Source organism: Delphinus delphis, chromosome 10, assembly GCF_949987515.2.
Source record: "Delphinus delphis chromosome 10, mDelDel1.2, whole genome shotgun sequence".
Taxonomy (NCBI): Eukaryota; Metazoa; Chordata; class Mammalia; order Artiodactyla; family Delphinidae; genus Delphinus; species Delphinus delphis.
Window position 1 is genome coordinate 57,817,587 of NC_082692.2, and position 20,206 is coordinate 57,837,792.

The window sequence follows — 20,206 nt, forward strand, 5'->3', positions numbered from 1 at the left end:
CATATGTACAATGGAATATTACTCAGCCATAAAAAGAAAAGAAACTGAGTTATTTGTAGTGAGGTGGATGGACCTAGAGTCTGTCATACAGAGTGAAGTAAGTCAGAAAGAGAAAAACAAATACTGTATGCTAACACATATATGGAATCTAAAAAAAAAAATGGTTTTGATGAACCTAGGGGCAGGACAGGAATAAAGACACAGACACACACAATGGACTTGAGGACACAGGGAGGGGGAAGGGTAAGCTGGGATGAAGTGAGAGAGTGGCATGCACATATATATACTACCAAGTGTAAAATAGCACAGGGAGATCAGCTCGGTGGTTTGTGACCACCTAGAGGGGTGGGATAGGGAGGGTGGGAGGGAGATGCAAGAGGGAGGGGATATGGGGATATATGTATGCGTATAGCTGATTCACTTTGTTATACAGCAGAAACTAACACAACATTGTAAAGCAATTATACTCCAATAAAGATGTTAAAAAAATATATTAAAAATGGACTTGACAGCACCAGAGGCTGATATAACTTAAACCATACACCTTTTTACCCTAGTTGTTGATATTTTGAGTATATACCTTTTTCAGTTATTGAGAAGGGGGATTTTATCACAACCCTAGATTTTTTTTTTTTTTCTTATTTTTTGCAGTAAGCGGGCCTCTCACTGTTGTTGCCTCTCCCATTGCGGAGCACAGGCTCCGGATGTGCAGGCTCAGTGGCCACGGCTCACAGGACCAGCCGCTCCGCGGCATGTGGGATCCTCCCGGACCAGGGCACGAACCCGTGTCCCCTGCATCGGCAGGCGGACTCTCAACCACTGCGCCACCAGGGAAGCCCAACCCTAGCTTTTTAAGACTTTTTTCCTCTGTATAACTTACGCATGAGATATAGTAAGAAGATCCATCTATTAAGAATCCTTTTTTTTTTTGAGATCCATACTTTTTCCCGAGTATTTTCAAAATCAATTTTATCTTTTCTAATCTGATAAGGACTACATTCACAAACAGCAGATATCAAAATCAGAAAAAAAACTTCCTGCTTTCAGCAATCGTTTGGTATGATTTTAACACTTGTGCACATATCTGAGAGAGACGAACACATTTAACAAAAGACAATATCCCCTAGTGATAATATTGATAAATTTTCCTACTGTTAGTATCAGATATCTCCTCTTTATTATCCTTTTTTTCATTTCTAAGAAGTTAGGTTTTCTTTTAAATTACTCTGAAGATTTTATAATAGGGCATCTGTCCTGAGAATACCATCTCTCTTTGTTATATGCAGTATTTGTACATCAGATACTTAAATCATATTTCTCTTCCACGCTGCGGATATTTATTTGCCATCCTCATTGAAGGGCCTACTGCCTGATATGCTCATCACTTGTCTTTGGGAACAAGGTAGATAGGAGATAAGGAAGGCAGCCCTCAGAAGAGATGAGCTGATTAAAACAGCTGCTAGGAACTTGCGTGGAAAGTGCTCCGTCTCCCGCAATGTGGCACAGGGCATGCATTTGAGTTCTCCATGAACTGAACACGTTTCCTCTTAAAGACCTGAAGACCTGTCTACCCAGTGAGTCATTCTGAATAATTATGGATGAGAGAATGCCCAGTTTTCATTTATTATCATTAGGGGACACTGTCTTTGGTTAAGTTTGTTTGTCTCTCTGTAACCAACCTGGGTTCTTGGACCCTTCAATCAATAGAAATTGTGAAGAGGCCAGATGAAATTCAGGGAAGGCTTTATTGGGACTCATGCTGCAGCTCAAGGGAACAAAAACAAGTAACAGGTGCCCTTGCTTGTTCCTGGGGGGTGGGGGTGGGGGGAGGTACAAGGTGGTCCCTTAAATAGGGTGAGGCTGGGGGTGGATTGGTGGGTCAGGCTGGAGGCGTGGCTTAGGTTGTCTGCCCAGCGGCTTGGTGGTGCTGCGTGCAGGGGGCATGTGCAGTACTCTGCTTTTGCTCCCGGCTCCTCAGAAGTGGCATTTGGTTTGTGGCCTTTTTGAATCTTATTTTTCATAATTTGCCCCAACTGCTCTTGACCTGCATAAGGTAGTTTTTAGTCCCTTATAATTTCTTCGTATTCTGTTGCTGGAGGAGACATTTGTCCAGGTGCAAACACTCCTGTAAAGGGTCCCAGGTCCCAGCTTGTCTCATCTCCCAGGTATGTGCACAAGTGTTAAAATCATACCAAACGATTGCTGAAAGCTGGAAGTCTTTTTAAATTTTGATATTTGCTGTTTGTGAATGTAAGCCTTTGTTAGCAGATTAGAAAAGGTAAAAATGATTTTGAAAGTACTCAGGATCAGTAACAATGAAAGGAACTGAACATTCTCTTACCTTCACTGTAGTGAGAGGACAGATTGGTAAAATTTTTGTAGCGGCTGTTTTGTAATATGTGTCCAAGTTTAAGATACATGTGCTCTGCTCTTGGAGCTAGCAATTCTACTTCTAAGTGTATGTACCAAGGAAATAGTTGACAGGTGGGGAAAGTTATATGTATAAGAATTTTAACATTATTTATAATAGTGAAAAAAGGAAACAAGTATTTTTCAATAGAGGATTAAATTATAGCACTTCATACAAGGGAATATTATGATGCCATGAAAAAGGTCATTCATGTTCTATTTATATTGTCATTGAAAAATATTCATCATATACTGCTACTACATGAGAAGATTACAGAATGATGTGTAGAGAATGATCCCTTTTGTTTCTAAAATAAATATTTATGGATGTATATTTTGAAGTCTGCTTACACACTAAATTGCTATTTACAGTGGTTATGTTTTTGTGGAAGGGAGAGAATAAACAAGGGCCTCTCTAAATTCTATCCTGTGCCTTTCTGTAAGGTTTAAAATTTTACATCGACTTGTATTGCTTTCGTAGCCAAAGGAAATAGTAAAGATATTTACATTCTGAAGAACAGAAGAATACACACCTTGGGAGCAGGCAGGATAGCGTTGATCTCTGTGTAGACCTCCTCTCTTCCTGGAGAGTTTGGGTAGCATTTGATGAAGCGTATCCTGAGCAATCTCAAACCCGTCTTGCCTGTTCCTTCCACAGTGAGGAGGCTGCTCACATCTGGCATCGTGATTCAGGTGTTTCCACTGCATGACAACGAAGCCCTGAAGAAGCTGGAGGACACCTGGTATACTCGGTTTACCTTAAAGTATCAGCCCATAGGTATGTGTCAGCGCCTGCTCTCTTAGAGAAGAGGAAGATGCAGCAGTGGTGGTATGCCTCTTGGGTAGATACTTAACGCTGTGCTGGGCAGGGCTCACCAGCTGCATGTCGGCAAAATATTGGTGAGGGGGATAGAGGGGTTACATGACCTATTTGTTTATTTTATTTCTGATACCATTTGAGATGAACTGAATTACAGGCTGTTATTAAATTTCACCAACGATACAGGCAATCCAGAGTGGCCTTCATGACTACGTGTCAGATTTGTTGTAGAACATGCTTTATAAGAATCTAGTTTGACCGTGATTATTTTGTGTTTGAAAATTCCTGTTTCTTTAGCGCTAATCAGTGGGCCAAGCTGCGTTCATTCTTAGTGGCAGACTAGCAGGCCTAAACGTCTTTTGAGGTAGTTTATAAGGGTCTTGGTGTGCATTACTGGAACTGTGCATTTTCTCTGAAGACACTTAGAAGAATAACCATTAATTTATTCGGTGTGTGTTGAACATTACTCTGTGTAAACTTCGTCAATATGGATGTTCAAGTTTTTTTGGTTCAGTTATGTCTTTTAAGCAAAAGGATTATATTTAAGATGGTAGTTTTCACCAGAAGCATTACTATCAATTTTTCTTTAAAGGACATTGCCTTTTTCACTTTGTTTAAAGGAATTCCTCTCAAATTTTCTTTCTAATTGCCATTTCTGAAAACAATTATTATAATATTGTAACAGTGAACATAAATCATTTTTAAGGTCAAATTTTGAAATTGCATTTTGAATTTTTTCTTGTATTCTTTGAAAGGAAAAATGTTTGTTTTTGATAGTTCCAGGTGATGTAATAGTCATTTTATGTTACACTTAGGACATTTTTTCACCTTGTTTAGCATTTAGGTGGCAGTAAATTTAAATATTGCCTCTAGGTCTTGTGAGTGGCTGTATCCAGGAGCTACTACTTAGAAAGTGAGGGGGAAAAAGTGAGTTGGTGGTGAAGGCTGAGCATGGGTGTGGTAGTGGTTTAGAGGCTTCTGGGAGTGCTGGGACTGAAGATAGTAGCTGGGGCTCGGGAAAATTTTGAACTTCCCCCTGAGATCAAAAGAGAGAGATGGTCTGATATGGTGCCCAGGACCATGAGTGGCTTTTTTGGTTTTGTTTTGTTTATCTTTTAACCTGATTCTGATTTGAAGTTACCTCATCATACCCACTGTTTGCACATGCTCCTGAGTTAGTAGAAGAATTAAGGATAGGGGAAAATAGGATCCCTGTAAACCATCCACATAGACTGATCTGACACATTATCTTAAAAAAAAAAGGAAAAAACACAATGTTGTAACTTCATGTAATTAACCAAGAAATACTAACTCTAACTCTTACGCCTCCCTCACCCCCTGCATCCCACCTTGGTCCCAGTGCAAGATGCGTTTACAGTCTAGGCAGTCACCCATGTAGGTGTGGCCGGCAAAGGACGCGGTGTTCATGACCTCTTTTGGGTTAGCTAGCTGATGTCGCTTGGCCCTTCTTCTGCCCAGTGCATTTATCTGTAGGAAAGTACAGATAAATGTATTCCATGTATTCTAAAAGTTAATGTGTAGAATATTGTTTCGTGCTTTTGAATAATTTTTCTTCAGTGTATTGAAAAGTTTGCCGTGACGTATTGATGAAAGTTTACAGCTTTGCGTAGTGGGGGCAGGTTACTATGGGTGAGGGGTCTTCTTTGAAAATAAGCTCTATAACTCTAGTATTAAAGTGAGAGAAAAGTGGGGAGCGTAAAGTAAACCCCCAAATGAAGCTGGTTCATTGGCCACGGCTGAATTTAAACTAGGACCTTGGAGATTGAGGATGAGCCCGAGGTGAGTTTTTCATTGTGAAGAAGGCATCCACCGGATGAGAAGGTGAAGAGAAGCAGCCCCAAAGCAGCCCCAGCAGCCGTGGCCTGAGCCCTGAGCTGGGGGAAGTGTCAGGCTTATTGCTGTAGAGACAAGCGAGGTCTTTGTACTTCATGGAGGATGGACTTACCATCACACACCGATTGGGAAATAAGGGTTTTAAATGATCCCCACTTAAGTAAAAAAGTGAATAAGCTTACTTGAAGTGATTTTTTTTTTTTAAAAAATCAAGTCTTTGCCAATTGGGACTTAAGGTCCTTTTTTTTCCTTTCGTTGCAGATAGTATTCGTGGCTACTTTGGAGAAACGATCGCTCTTTACTTTGGATTTTTGGAATATTTCACTTTTGCCTTAGTCCCTGTGGCAGTCCTTGGGCTACCTTACTACCTGTTTGTGTGGGAAAACTATGACAAGTATGTGGTCTTCGCCTCCTTCAACCTGATCTGGTCCACAGTGATCCTGGAAGTGTGGAAGCGCGGCTGTGCTAGTATGACCTACAGGTGGGGGACCCTGGTCATGAAGAGACAGTTTGAGGAGCCCCGGCCAGGATATCACGGGGTCCTGGGCATCAATGCCGTCACCGGCAGGGAGGAACCGCTGTACCCCAGCTACAAGAGACAGTTGCGCATTTACCTGGTCTCCCTGCCGTTTGTGTGCCTCTGTCTCTATTTCTCTCTGTTTGTCATGATGATTTACTTTGACATGGAGGCCTGGGCCTTGGATCTACATGAAAACAGCAGGTCCGAGTGGACCAGTATCTTGTTGTATGTGCCCAGCATCATCTACGCCATCGTGATTGAGATCATGAACCGCCTCTATCGATATGCTGCCGAGTTTTTAACTTCATGGGGTAAGACTCAGTGCTTTGAATTTATGTCTCATTTGCCTATAAGAAATATTGCTTCGATCATACGATTCACGTAACCGCTACCTTGCAAAGAAGATAGATGTTGCTCTGGGCTCATTCTAGAGACATAAGGAAAAGTCATCGGCTCTGGGAGCTCTGATGATCTCTAGGTCGTGGTTCTCACAGCTCTCATTTATTGTTAGTTACTATGTTCTAGGTGCCCTGCTAAGCACTTTATCCATAGTTCCTCATTTTCACCTGCTCAGGACACCATGAAATAGAAGTTACTTCACAGTTTTATGGCTAAAGATACTGAGAATTAACAAAGTTTAGACAACAAATGGTAGAGCCAGGCTAGTCCAACCTGTGCCCCTAATACTATATCGTGTTTTATGCTAAGGATAAAATCAGTTGAATTATCTCCACAATACTCTGGCTGAAAGAACTATGTCTGGGATCTGAAAACCAGTTGTGTAGTTGTGTGGGGCCTGCCACTGAACTCAGTGAAGGCAGGTGTTCTTGTCTGTCTCTGTAGTAAAAGAGGAACCTGGTTATAGTTTTAAAAAGGTCTTGATGGGCCATTCACTCATTAATTTATTCATTCAAGCAAATAAATAGGCTATATTAGGCCCTAGGAAGAAGTCTAGGCCTTAACTTCATGGACCAGAAAGGTATTTTAAATTCTTTTTATTAGTCATATAACAACAGCTACCATTTATTTAGTGCTTTCCTTGAGCTGATGCTGGGGTTTGGTAGTATTTGTAATCCTGACGGTGACCCTGGGAGGAGGGTGGTGGCAGCCCTGTTTTGTAGGCAAGGAGGCTGAGTGTCAGGAGGTTAAGTGACTTGCCCAAGGTCAGATAGTGGCTGAGTTGAGGTTCAAATCCAGGTCAGCCTAACATTGCCTCTCTGTGCAAGGTGATACTTCTGTTCAGAATCTTCCTTTTTTGTCCTTTTGCCCTGCTCTCTTGGGACCTGCACAGTGTCTCCTTTTCTTAGGGTGGAAATTTGAGTTTCCTTTGAAGTTAATCCTTATAAACTTTATTTATTGCCCTACTCTTTAGAGATGGTTCTCAGTTTTACTATTACCGCGGATACAGGGTCTTTTTCTGGTATCTGTGGGATCATTTGCCAACACTTACTACATTTCTTTATTGCAGTAATATTTAAAAAATAATTTTGGACCACGGTGCCATGGCAGTATCTTGAAAAATGTGTCTTAAATTTAGTTTCTTTTTTGTTTGATGTTCTTGGCGGTAAGCAGTAGTAGCCTGGCACGTTTACTGACTGAGGCTCTGTTTTTGAACATCTCTGCCTTCAGCACAAGTCTCACTTTACTTCATGACAATGCTCCCGTTCTGCTTTCTTACCTGAGAGACATTACCTCTCCTTTTTCATGTTTTAGAGAATCACAGATTGGAATCTGCTTACCAGAATCACCTAATTCTGAAAGTGTTAGTGGTAAGTAGATCTTTTATATACAAGTCCATTGTACTTTTGAAACTAACACATAGTACTTAATATTTAGGAGTGTAAATATGAAGACTTGATTCTGATTTAAGGTATCGGGTAGTTAATATACTTTGTCCAAGTAGGCAAGGATTGACTAATGTGTGTTTACATGAACGTTCAGCAGTCTTATTACAAATGTGCACATGGTTTAAGACTTTAAATGTAGAAATTAGTATTATAGCCAATTTCCAATTATTTAAAAAAACTACTTTATAGACATGTTTCTGTTATTTTCCTTTTGGTGACTTGGGTTTGAATGTTTCATTATTCAACAATCCTTCCAGTTACCCACCTTCTGTTTAGTGATGGAGCATTAAATTACTATTTTTTTAAAATTTTGTCTAAGAAATTTCCAAAGTCCAAGAGGTTCCCAGCATGTTTTGAAGAGTAGGAGGAAAGGGATGGAGGAAAGGCGCTGTGTAACCTGCTTGCTGTTTGTTTAAAGCGCACACGTTATGCCTCTTCCCACCATTATGAGAAATAACAAAGAGGTACCAGCCTGAAATCACCTTGTTTATCTGGAGATTACCTGAGTCGTCTGTAACATAGCTGAGAATCAAGAAAGAGTGCATAAGGAGTCCTCTGACCTATCCACTGGAATTGATTTAACCCAGTCCATGTACTTTTCTCCCAGGCCCTCGCTTAGAAAGAGCCTTTGTTCCAGCTGTAGGAGTCATTCTGAGAAGCTTGTTTATCTCGTTTTTCCATCCTTAAAGGATGAAAAACCACCATTAGGAAGGTGATTAGGTTTCTGGAAGTAGGTAAATTTATAGAGGCAAGAGCCCGGAAGGAAATGGAAAACTCTCATAAATAGGTAATGAGAATTCAACAATTTCAGCAATTTGGACATGAGAAAAGGGGCAAGCGGCCATCCATATCTAAAAAGGCTCCGAAGGCCTCACTCTAGCCGTGTAAAATAATTTATATTCAAAATGTTGGTGCTGAGTCAGCAGGGATGCTCCGTTCCGGGTTCTCTGTGTGAGAAAACAAGCAGGCAAATGTGTAATGCGTTAAAAGCTTCATTCAGAAAGATCCCAATGTGGAGCTTTTGCCCTTAGAGGTAAAACACTCCATTTGTCTTAAAGAATTTAGTTATTTGTTAGACTTGATTATTCTCTGATGGTGCCAGATACAATGTCGGGTGACTGTCTTGTAAAGAGACTGTTCATCCTCCACTGTGTGTGCTAGGTCTCTCCCTTCCTTTTCAATCTTGTGCGGAGAGCGTTTCTCAGCCTTCCGAGCTTTTGCTTTTCAACTTCTACTCTAACTCGGCACCCCCATCCCTACGCCTACCTCCCCCTACCCTGTGGCCACATTGTGTTACTGCTCATTCTCTCCAGTGACTCCCCCTTCCCCTCACTAATGAAGTGCTCATACTGTGCACAGAGCAGTCTTTTGTCTCGGAAAGTGATGCTGCACGGGAGGAGGTAGCCAGCGTGCGGCTGGGGGACAGGAAGGAAACCCATCAGTCCTGGGGGCGATTGCAGGCTCTTGAGCAGGGGGACTACTTGGAGAAATGGCACCTGTTGTGGTGGGATCTCCACCCCACTCCCTGCACCCCTACCCCTGAACCGTGTGTCTGGGCAGGGCAGTCTCAGGCCCATGGTGGCAAAGATGCTGCCCGGGCCAGGCTGGTTGTTCTGGCTGATCTCTCTTGCTAGTGCCCCTCGGCTAGCTAGGTGTCTCTCTAGGGGGCGGGGGGATCTCAGGTCCCTTGGCACAGAGAGACTTCCGGGGCTGGACTGCTTGTTGGGGCAGGGCCCTCCTTTCTGGTGCTGCCTGGCCACCCCACCCGGCATCTCTCCGTGGGGCAGGGGAGTGGCAGGGCGGAAGGGAAGGAGAGCACATCCCCTCACAGCTTATTGTTAGTGGGGGTCCTCGTCAGTCTCCCTGTTAGTGCTGCTGGGCTTGCCTGTTGTCAGGACTCCTATTCTGAGCGGGGTGGGCAGGAATGTGTCTCCCTGCTGCCTGGGTTACTAGGTTGGGGGTGGGAGATGCTGGGCCTTGGACACTCTCTTTTGTAAGAAAGTAGTAGGGATGTAAGATGCGCTGGTGCTGTGTTGTTCCTTCAGCCCTGGGGTCCCAAACCTGATCGTTTTCCTCTTAGCACCTTTCAGAGCTCTCCTTTGGTTGCCTCTCGCGATATTTCAAGTTCATAGATGTGCTTAGCGAGGGGGAGTAGGAGAAACACGTCCAAGCCACCTTCTCTGGACCGGAAGTCCCTCATTACGTTTCTTAAATGCGATTTTTATAGTTGTAATGAAGTACTGTGATGCAGTATTAAATATTGCTATCTTTTTTTGTTTTTGCAGTTCAACTTTTTAAATTGCTTTGCCTCACTCTTCTACATTGCCTTTGTCCTGAGGGATATGAAGCTTTTGCGTCAGGTGAGTGTGAAAAACAGAAAGGTATCCATTTTTTAGGTTTTAGAGGTGGTTTCCTATATTCAGGTAATGTAATTGTCTTCCCATTACTATCTTTATAAATAAAATTATTAAATTTTGTGTACTTCTAAGCCCAGTTCTAAATAAACAACCATTAGCAATTGCACCGTGTATTATACTCAACTGGAAAGAAATTTGTTGAAGCTAACCAGCTTACAAAATAAATCACGTAGAGCACAAAATCAAATATAGAGTTCATATCAAAACTTGTAAAAGCAATTTTAACAGCAAAATGGATTCATTAATTGAACTTCTGTGTGTGTCTCAGGTAATGGTATAACCTTAAATAGTTCTTTCACATTTCTTTTTTTTTTAAATTTAATTTAATTTTATTATTTTTGGCTGCATTGGGTCTTCATTGCTGCGTGCGGGCTTTCTCTCGTTGTGGTGAGTGGGGGCTACCCTTCGTTGCAGCACGCGGGCTTCTCATCGCGGTGGCCTCTCGTCGCAGAGCACAGGCTCTAGGTGTGTGGGCTTCAGTAGTTGTAGCACGTGGGCTCAGTAGTTGCGACACTTGGACCCTAGAGTGTGTGGGTTTCAGTAGTTGTGGTGCACGGGCTCAGTAGTTGTGTCTCTCTGGCTCTAGAGCGCAAGCTCAGTAGTTGTGGCGCACGGGCTTAGTTGCTCTGCGGCATGTGGGATCTTCCCAGCCCAGGGATCAAACCTATGCCCCCTGCATTGGCAGGTGGATTCTTTTTTTTGTTTTTTAATAGACTTATTTATTTATTTTTAGCTGTGTTGGGTCTTCGTTGCCACGCACGGGCTTTCTCTAGTTGCGGCGAGCGGGGGCTACTCTTTGTTGCAGTGCATGGGCTTCTCATTGCAGTGGCTTCTCTTGTTGTGGAGCACGGGCTCTAGGCGTGTGGGCTTCAGTAGTTGTGGCACATGGGCTTAGTTGCTCTGTGGCATGTGGGATCTTCCTGGACCAGGGGAGATGGGGTCAAATGGGATCCGTGTCCCCTGCATTGGTAGGCGGATTCTTAACCACTGTGCCACCAGGGAACTCCCACACATTTCATTTTTAAATTAATAAGTTGTTAAACTTTAGAGACCAGCAGATCCTATGCACTGCTGTATTGTTTCTGAAATGTTTAAGAAAGATGACATATTTTGCTGTGTTACCATTTCTGGATCACATGATATTAGTGAATAATAAATTAAATTATTGCCTTCTAATTTCTCTTTTTTATACTTGAGCCAACTACCAGTAAGGGCTCTTCTTTCCTGGTTTTAATATACTGTGATTGTTAGTGAGCAGAATCTCAAAGCCTAGGCTTCTTAATCTTTATATGAGAGCTTGGGATCATTTTTCAAGGAATTTAAAAATTTGTATAACAGAGAAAGTTAAAAGATTTTGTAGTTACGGTTCTAAGAGCTTGCATAAAAGTAAAATTAAATATTGTGTTCTTAGTATTTAAAAAATTATTTTTGAAAATACTACATTTGAAATCGATAGGTTAGATGTACATACCTTTTCCAATCCCACCATTATTGTATTAGTGGGGTATGACTCCTCATTTCTTATACTTTAGAGAGTCTCCTTTATTTAACAGGGGACAGGGGGTTGGGGGAAGTCTCTTTAAAACATAGAATTTTTTTTTTTTTTTTAAAACATAGAATTTTAATATCAGCTAAGGTGGTTTGTGATGAAAACACTGATGCCTATCTGGGGAAAGTGGAAATTGACACAGTACCTCTGGAAACTACTTGGGCAACTTTGCCAAGAACGTTAATCCATCCCTAGTAAATCATCAGAGGTGGGGCGAAGATTCGTGTACGTAGGTAAGGGGCAGCATTTATGATAGTCAGGGTTGGGAATAATACTTACATTCAACAACAGTGCATGAGCTAAGTAAAAAAGAATTATTCATGACATGGGAAAGTGCTCACAGTATAGTAAGTGAGAAAAGAAATCTACAAAGCTGTTTATATATAGGATGATTCTACTTTTATTTTTACATATGATTATAAAGAAATATTTAGGGGACTTCCCTGGTGGTGCAGTGGTCAGGAATCCGCCTGCCAATGCAGGGGACACGGGTTCGATCCCCAGTCCGGGAGGATCCCACATGCCATGGAGCAGCTAAGCCCGTGCACCACAACAACTGAGCCTGCGCTCCAGAGCCCGCGAGCCACAGCTACTGAAGCCCGCGGGCCTAGAGCCCGTGCTCCGCAGCAAGAGAAGCCACTGCAGCCAGAAGCCCGTGTACTGCAACGAAAAGTAGCCCCCCACTCGCCTGAACTAGAGAGAGCCTGCGCACAGCAACAAAGACCCAGTGCAGACAAAAAATAAATAAATTAATTAAAAAAATATATTTAGAATGTTAGTAGTGGTCCTGACATGGTTGTGGAATTAAGGGTGACTGTTTTTCTATCTTTTAAGTTTTTCTACAGTGAGGGAGGATATATTAATTTTATAATAATAAGTTGTGGCTAAACTTTATTCAAAGTTGGTGACATCATTTAGACTCACATGTTGCAGCCAGGATGAGATAATAAAAAACACAATTTCAAGTTAATTTGTTCTCCTACCGACTCATAACCAGTTTTTTATTATAATCTTATTTGTATTATAATATTTTTGTATTTTAGTCTGTCTTTCCTGTGAAAGAAAACAATAAATTAGAAACATCATTCTAACACCTAGCTTTTCCAATACTAGTTTTTATAACATAATAGTATACTATTTGTTGAAGATTCTTTTTTTTAACTGCATAATTATACACATGCTTTGGTTTTGTTAAGCCACGTCGCCAAGTATCATTTATGTGCTTCTCTTTAGAGCTTGGCTACTCTCCTGATTACCTCCCAGATCTTTAACCAAATTGTAGAATCTCTTCTTCCTTACTGGCTCCAAAAGAAGCAGCATGTGAAGGTAAAGAAGAAGGTGCAGGCTTTAAAGGCAGACATCGATGCTACGTTATATGAACAGGTGGTTCTGGAAAAGGAAATGGGAACTTACTTGGTAAGTTTGAATATTGCTGAGTTAAACATTGATTGAAAGTGAATAACAGTCATGTCCAGACTGTATACAACAGATAAGTAGCCACTCATTGTCTCAGGTGTGACTATTTTGTAAGTGCTTTCCAGCCAGTTTCCTTACCATGAACTACTTTAAAGTTAAAAAGATGGAACTGTGTATCAAAATGCTGCTATCTTGAACCGGAAGTTATGCCTAACATCCAAAGGGTGAGTCCAGTGAATTTCGAGACTACTCTGCTGAGGGTGGTGGGAATGTTTCATAGACGGCAGAGCAAGGGAGAGGTGAGGTGGCTGTGGAGCCATTGTTTGCTCTGGACACTTTAAACTCAAAGAAAAAAATTGAAGCCCATCGTTAAAAATGGAATGCCAATCTGAAGATTAATTTATAATATAGTTTAAATTACTTAGTACTGTAGTAAATATAAAATAGTTCTTTTAAGACAGAGAATTTCTGAATTAATTTTAGGAACTCCAAGTAGGTCATTGGAGGTTCTTAAACCTAAACATGTATTCAGCAAATGTTTACTGAGCTCTGCCTACATTCAGTATATCTCTTTTGAGGGGGTCAGGTGTTGGGGTCATTTTGCTTTAGGTCATTGTTTCTTATATCCTGTCCCTTCCTTCTGGGTGTGATATTCTTCTTAGTGAAATAGATCAAAGGACTTTAGTGAGGGTCCATTATTGTTAAACTTTACTAGTCTTGGTTTTCATCACAAATGAATGAGTCTCCTGATGACTGAATTTCTTGGCTGACTTTCATAGTTTTTCTTGTATGCCTAAGAATTTTAGTTTGTATGTTTATCTTGAGCAGTTTATTCTCTCTCTCTCTCTCTCTCCCTGCTCGCTTCTCTGTCTTATTTTTGCAGTCCCCCCTGCCCCACCCCCTAGTTCAGAACCAGGAGTTTGTAGCCCAGAGCTGGCATCCCATCTTGTGGTGATGGTGGAGATTCTGCAGAGCCAGCAGGTAGCATGCTGTTGACCCAAGCTGTAGTTCCAGGGCAGCAACTGTGGCTTTTTTCAGGCCCCTTCAAGGGTAGGGGCCACTGTTCTCACCCGTGGTTTTGCTCAAACAACCTGCTTCCAGATACACGCTAGAGGAGTGGTGTGCCTTTGGTTCCCCTGCCTGAAGGATTCAGATCCTGGCCACCGTGCCCAGCCTGTGGACGGAAGCCTGGCCAGGCTTCTGATTAGTGTCTTGCACTTTGTTCCGTTTCTCGCTTGGGCGGCTGATTTTTTTGTTTTTGAGTGATGATATTCTTTTGATTAAAATAAACATATATGCACTAGCATTTTCTATTATTGCTGTGTTTGGGGGAGAAGATGATTCAGGGTATAAACTTACAGCATATCTCGACCAGCAGCACTGTTTATACATGAAGTATCAGAGAAACACACACGCAGGCAGTTAAGAGTTAAAGAAAACAGCACTTGGGCGCAACGTGCAGCCGCCTTGCCTGCGTTGGTCGAGTGCTGGCCTACTGTGGGTTACAAGTCAGTCTAATTCACATAGTGTCAGAAGCCTTTCCTCGCTTGTTCTGGAGGGTAGTATTTTGGGCCATATTTATTTTTTCCCTTCATTTTCTCACAGAAACTAAACCACCATTCTTTCCCCCGAGTTCTTTATTCCATCCCCTCTCTCATTGCCCCAGGCCCACCTGGAGCTCCCGGGTTTCCTGATTTCCCCTTCTCCCCTTCCTGTTTCAAAGCAAGCAAACCTCTCACGTCCTCTGCTATTTTTGTCCTGTCTCTTTCCTGCCCCTGCCAATTTCTTGAAATAATTCTTCTCCATATTGTCATCTCTACATCCCTCTTCTCTACCCGCTCTCAACTCTTCTTTATCTCTGAATCGTTTGGGCAGACAGCATCGTCCCCTAAAGTGACCAGAGCCAAGCTCGCAGTCTTCTCCAGACCAGTTCCTTCCCCTTTCCTCAGGCTCAGCGAATGGTACACAGTAATACAGACAATATGCCCTTCACAAAGCTGTTTTAATTCATCTAAGAACTGTATGCTGACAAAATCTTACATCTTACCTTTTTGATATTTCATGATATCCGATAATACGTTTATAAAGGAAGGTAAGGCAGGCACTGCTTTTCTCACGTTAATAATAGGCAGTTGAAGCTCTGTGTTATTTTCTTTAATTTATTAATTTTATTTATTTATATTTTGCTGTGTTGGGTCTTCATTGCTGTGCACGGGCTTTCTCTAGTTGCGGTGAGCAGGGGCTACTGTTCGTTGTGGTACGCGGGCTTCTCATTGCGGTGGCTTCTCTTGTTGTGGAGCATGGGCTCTAGGTGTGCGGACTCAGCAGTTGTGGCTCGCGGGCTCTAGAGCACAGGCTCAGTAGTTGTGGCTCACAGGCTTAGTCGCTCCATGGCATGTGGGATCTTCCCGGACCAGGGCTCGAACCCGTGTCCCCTGCGTTGGCAGGCGTGTTCTTAACTACTACGCCACCAGGGAAGTCCAAAGCTCTGTGTTATTAATCACCTGGTGACTAAATCAGAAACAAGATTCAAGACTTTGCTTTTCTCTTCAGTCTATTATTCAGCATGGGCTCTCTGATATCAAGTTAAGGAAATAGTATATTAATTTCTCTCACAGGCCCTGGGTCTGTGTGTGAATGCTGGGGTTAACAGTGAGTGTCTCTCCTTAGTAACTTAACTTGCTTGCGGGGCCCCGCGTTATCTGACTGTTTTTCCCTCCTCATCTCCTACAAGTTCCTCCTTTACTCTCTTCGTGGAAATGACATCAGGTATTTTCTATTTCAACTCTCCCCATATATTTGGAAAGGGGGAGATGCTTTGGGGGCACATTTGTTCTAGATCATTGTTTGCTATGCACTCATCCTTCCCTCCGGGTATATTTTTCTCCTCACTGAAGCTAATGAGCTTAAAATTGTATTTTCTGTAATCTCATCCTGAGTGCTATATATGAATCTAAAACAATGTTGCCAAGCTTTGGGGAAAAGCAGTTTGAGACTTAAAAACCTTGATTCTAAAAAGTCATACTTGCTTACTTACTGTAGAAAACTTGGAAAACGTAGAACAGAGTATAAAGAAAAAGACATTCTCCATAATGTCTCCACCAGGGGTGATCCACTGGGGTCTCCCGACCCTGTTTCTCCAGCCACAGGGCCAGGGCTGTATAGCCCCTCTGATCTCACTGTGCGCTGCTGTTCCGTTCCTGGGAACAGTTCATGTGCAACTGCATAGCTGTGTGAGGCTGAATTTTCATGATCAGTATTCCAACTAGAGCAGCATGTTGCCACACAGCAAATGAGCTGACCTCTAGTGAGCTAGACATTGACGAGGTTTGCCAAAAACGTAATTGAGCGCCACTCACCGCACTAGACGTTTTTTGTTTTGGAAAACATAATGATTTTTCAAACAATATTTTATTAATGTTAATATGCTTTTTATTATTGAAATGAATCAATGAGAAATATTTTTTAAGTTCTGAGTTTTAATTTCTAACACAGTAAATAACACTAGGTATAATAACTCCCATGAACAAAAAGTCTTCGGTGCCCTCAGTGATTTTAAAGAGTTTAGGGCTTTGGAGACCTGAAAGTTTGCAGATCTAGAATAATTCCCACTCGTTTTTGTTTTTCAGAGCATTAACTTCCGTGAAGTGGATTTGTCCCATTTGTTACTCCCTAAGATTCAAGTTCAGCAGTTTTGGAGGTATACCTCCATTGTACCCCATCAGGGTGCATTGATGGCAGGTTGACCCTTGTGTGGGGCTGCCTTGTTAGATCATGTGATTGACTGGGTGACAGTTTGCAAAGGTTCTTTTTCACTTTGTGTTGAATAGGTTATCTGTGGTAGATTCTTTGAGACTATCCTATTCCCTATAAATGGTAGCTCTTTATAAATAGTTTCTAATCGTTTGTTGCTGGCATATAGGAATGTTGTTGGTTTTTGTATTTTTTATCCAGAAACTGCTGAATTTTCCTATTTTTTTGGATTTTATTAGGTTTTCTATGTAGACAGTTATTTCACCTACAAATGAATAATGGCTAGGGATTTCCCTGGTGGTCCAGTGGCTAAGACTCTGTGCTTCCACTGCAGGGGGCACGGATTCAATCCCTGGTCGGAGAACTAAGATCTTGCATGCTGCGTGGTATGGCCAAAAAAGGCTATTTTTTTTTTTTTTTTTTTGCAGTATGCGGGCCTCTCACTGTTGTGGCCTCTCCCGTTGTGGAGCACAGCCTCCGGACGCACAGGCTCAGCGGCCATGGCTCACGGGCCCAGGCACTCTGCGGCATGTGGGATCCTCCCGGACCGGGGCACGAAGAACCCGTGTCCCCTGCAACGGCAGGCGGACTCTCAACCACTGAGCCACCAGGGAAGCCCCCAAAAAGGCTGTTTTTTAATTTTTATTTTATTGAAGTATAGTTGATCTATAATGTTGTGTTAATTTCTGCTGTATAGCAAAGTGATTCAGTTATATATATATATTTTTTCATATTCTTTTCCATTATGGTTTATCACAGGGTATTGAATATAGTTCCCTATGCCACACAGTAGGACCTTCTTTATCCATCCTATATGTAATAGTTTGCGTCTGCTAATCCCAAACTCTCAGTCCTTCCCTTCCCCACCCACCTCACTAATGGCCATTTTGTTTCTTCCTGCAGTCCTTATACTTTTTATTATTTATTTATTTGGCTCACTAATATGTTCAGTACAATTTGGACAGAAGGCGTTATAACAAGTTATAATCTTGTTCCTGATTTTTTTTTTTCTAACCATTGAGTATTATGTTTGTTCCGTGTTTTTGGTAGGTGACTTTTTATCAGTTTAAGAATGTTTTTTTTCTCTTCCTTATTTGGGAAGAGTTTTTATTGTGGATGACGTTGAATTTTATCAAAAATTATTGTTTTTTGCTTCTGTTGCGATCATCATGTTATCTCCTTTAATTAATATTTTCATTTATATTTGTAAGTTTCCTAATGGAACACCATGTTTGCATTTAAATGATTAACTTCACTTGTTCAGTATTTTTTTATCTACATTGTTATGTTGAATATGCTAATATTTTGTTTAGGGTTTGTGCCATTTGCTAGTAATTTTCCTTTCTCAGTCACTGGGATAGGGTCCCTGTGTTATTTATCGTGCAAAACTCTGTTGCTAATGCAGAGCCTGGCATTCAGCGGGTGCTCAGTGTAATGCTGCATAAAGAACAGTTTTAGGAAAGGAGCAGCCCAGCCCCTGCTGTCTGTGTGCTGCTTGTTGCCCTCATCCTGTACTTTATCCTCCTCACATACTCATCATGCGGAACTCTGAGACGTGATGTTTCTCCAGGGATGGTGCGAGGGGCCAGTGGGATGGATCCCCTGGAGCCTGAAACTTTGTGTTCGTACATTCTTAGAATCATCTTAGTAAGTTGGTGTTTTCTAACTTGCAGCTATTGGGGTAGATTGTCTTGTTTAATGTGTTTTTTAGTATGTGATTGTTTACTTTGTTAAAATTGCATTTTTTTTTCCTTCTTGCTGTTGGATTACGTCCCTGGTTTGCTGAATTGACTGACCCCAAGGTGCTCAGAAGTGTGAAAGTACTGATAGAATTACCATGTAAATTCTACACTCTGAATCCGCTTGTGAGGTGGGAACACAGAATGGGGGGGGAGGGGCTCCCTGGGTGCTGGATGCTAAAAAGGCCAGGAAGACCTTTGCGTGGCTTCTGGAGGCTGCACCTGGTACATCTGAGAGAAACTGTCTACACATCTCTGCAGAGGCTCACCCTTTTATTTCATGAGCTGAAACAACACAATTTTGAAAGCTGAGCATAGGCTATCAGGATTTCTTAAGATCGAATTGGGGTAAAAATGGCTCGATTGCTAAGAGTTTCACTGTTGATTTCTTCACTCTTCAGAGAAGTAAATCGATGCCATATTGCTGGGCATATTTAAAAATCACATCCGTATGCTGCAGCACACATAAGGACATTCTTTCTGGAGCCAAATGCAACCAAAGAGTTGTTTAGAAACTGCTCACCACTGAACCCCCAGCTGAGCGTCAACCTGCCAGCTCCCAAAGCACATGTGTTTGCCATTGCTCTTTGGCAGGCCTTGCAAACAGCCAGTGAAACTCACTCAAAACCCCTGGGTTCACACTTCATCCAAATACCCAGAGCGTCTGGAAGAAGCACTTCCTGCCATCCCCAGTACTCTGTAATTATGTTTGAGTGTTTTCTATTTTAGTAAAATATAAAATAAAAAAGGAAACCAACTAGAAGTAGAATCTGACTTATACTAAAGCTCTCAGCTACTGAGCCTAATATGCCTATCTCGGTGCAAGACTGACTCTGAGATGCAGTAATGCTAATTATAATTATTAATTTAAAATATTCATGTTGCTTTAAAATATTATGATGAATAGTCTTCTTAAACTGAAACTGTTGTTGCATGTGCACTGGATGATCATGAGAGCGCCTGAGGATGCTGGAAGTGGGTGCCTGTGGCTCCCTCACCCAATCACTGCACCACATAGAGTGCTGCCCAGCCCCTCTTGGGTCAGGATGTGAGCAGCAGGCCGTTGGGTCCAGTCAAGGAGTTACTCAGGTGACAAGTCAGAGTCACCAATGACCAGGCATCCCATTTCAATGCAGGCGCCTTTTTCCAGTTATTAAAGATCACGAAGGAACTCACCTCTTACCGTTTATATCTCTTACCTACAAATCAAGGGTATGTAATGACTTTTGCTCCTTTCTTCCTTTGGACTAAACCTTTTAAAGCACATCAGAAAGGTTTTTAAATATAGTTTCAGAGGGATTTCGTCATGCTTTCCTGGTTTCCCCCTTTTCTTCTGTGGACTCCTTTTTCTTCTTCGCCTCTTTGATGTGTCTGCTACTTCCACTAGGGCTATTCTGGGGAGCTTCCTTGTTACTAACAGCTTTTTTTTTTTAACTTCTTTAAAAAGTTGAGGTAATAATTCACATACCATAAAATTAACCATTTAAAAATGTACAATTCAGAGGTTTTTAGTAAATTCACAAGGTGGCACAATCATCACCACTATCTAATTCCAGAACATTTTCATCATCGACCCCCAAACTCCCCATACCCAGTAGCAGTAACATCTTCCCCTAGTCTGGCAATCGCTAATCTACATCCTGTGGATTTACCTGTTCTCTGTATTTCATATAAATGAAATCATACAATAGGTGGCTTTTTGTGTCCGGCTTCTTTCTCTAAGCATAATGCTTTTAACGTTCATTCACGCTGTACCATGTGCCAGTACCCCATTCCTTTTTTGTGGTTGAATAATATTCCATTGTATGGATACACTACGTATCGTGTATCCATTAATCAGCTGGTAGACATTTGGATTGTTTCCACTTTTTGGCTGTTATGA

General features: G+C 41.8%; 1 protein-coding gene across 4 annotated transcripts in view; it reads left to right on the plus strand.

The window, feature by feature from the left end:
* ANO10 (anoctamin 10) overlaps positions 1-20,206 on the plus strand; it is a 213,257-nt gene that overhangs the window by 25,426 nt on the left and 167,625 nt on the right. For 3 of the 4 annotated variants that reach the window (XM_060022227.2, XM_060022228.2, XM_060022230.1), the window contains exons 5-9: positions 3,068-3,187; positions 5,345-5,914; positions 7,317-7,372; positions 9,736-9,810; positions 12,650-12,832. In XM_060022227.2, coding sequence (XP_059878210.1) covers positions 3,068-3,187; positions 5,345-5,914; positions 7,317-7,372; positions 9,736-9,810; positions 12,650-12,832 — 1,004 coding nt within the window. The remainder of the gene's footprint in view (positions 1-3,067; positions 3,188-5,344; positions 5,915-7,316; positions 7,373-9,735; positions 9,811-12,649; positions 12,833-20,206) is intronic. The other variant, XM_060022229.2, reaches the window with a different exon arrangement.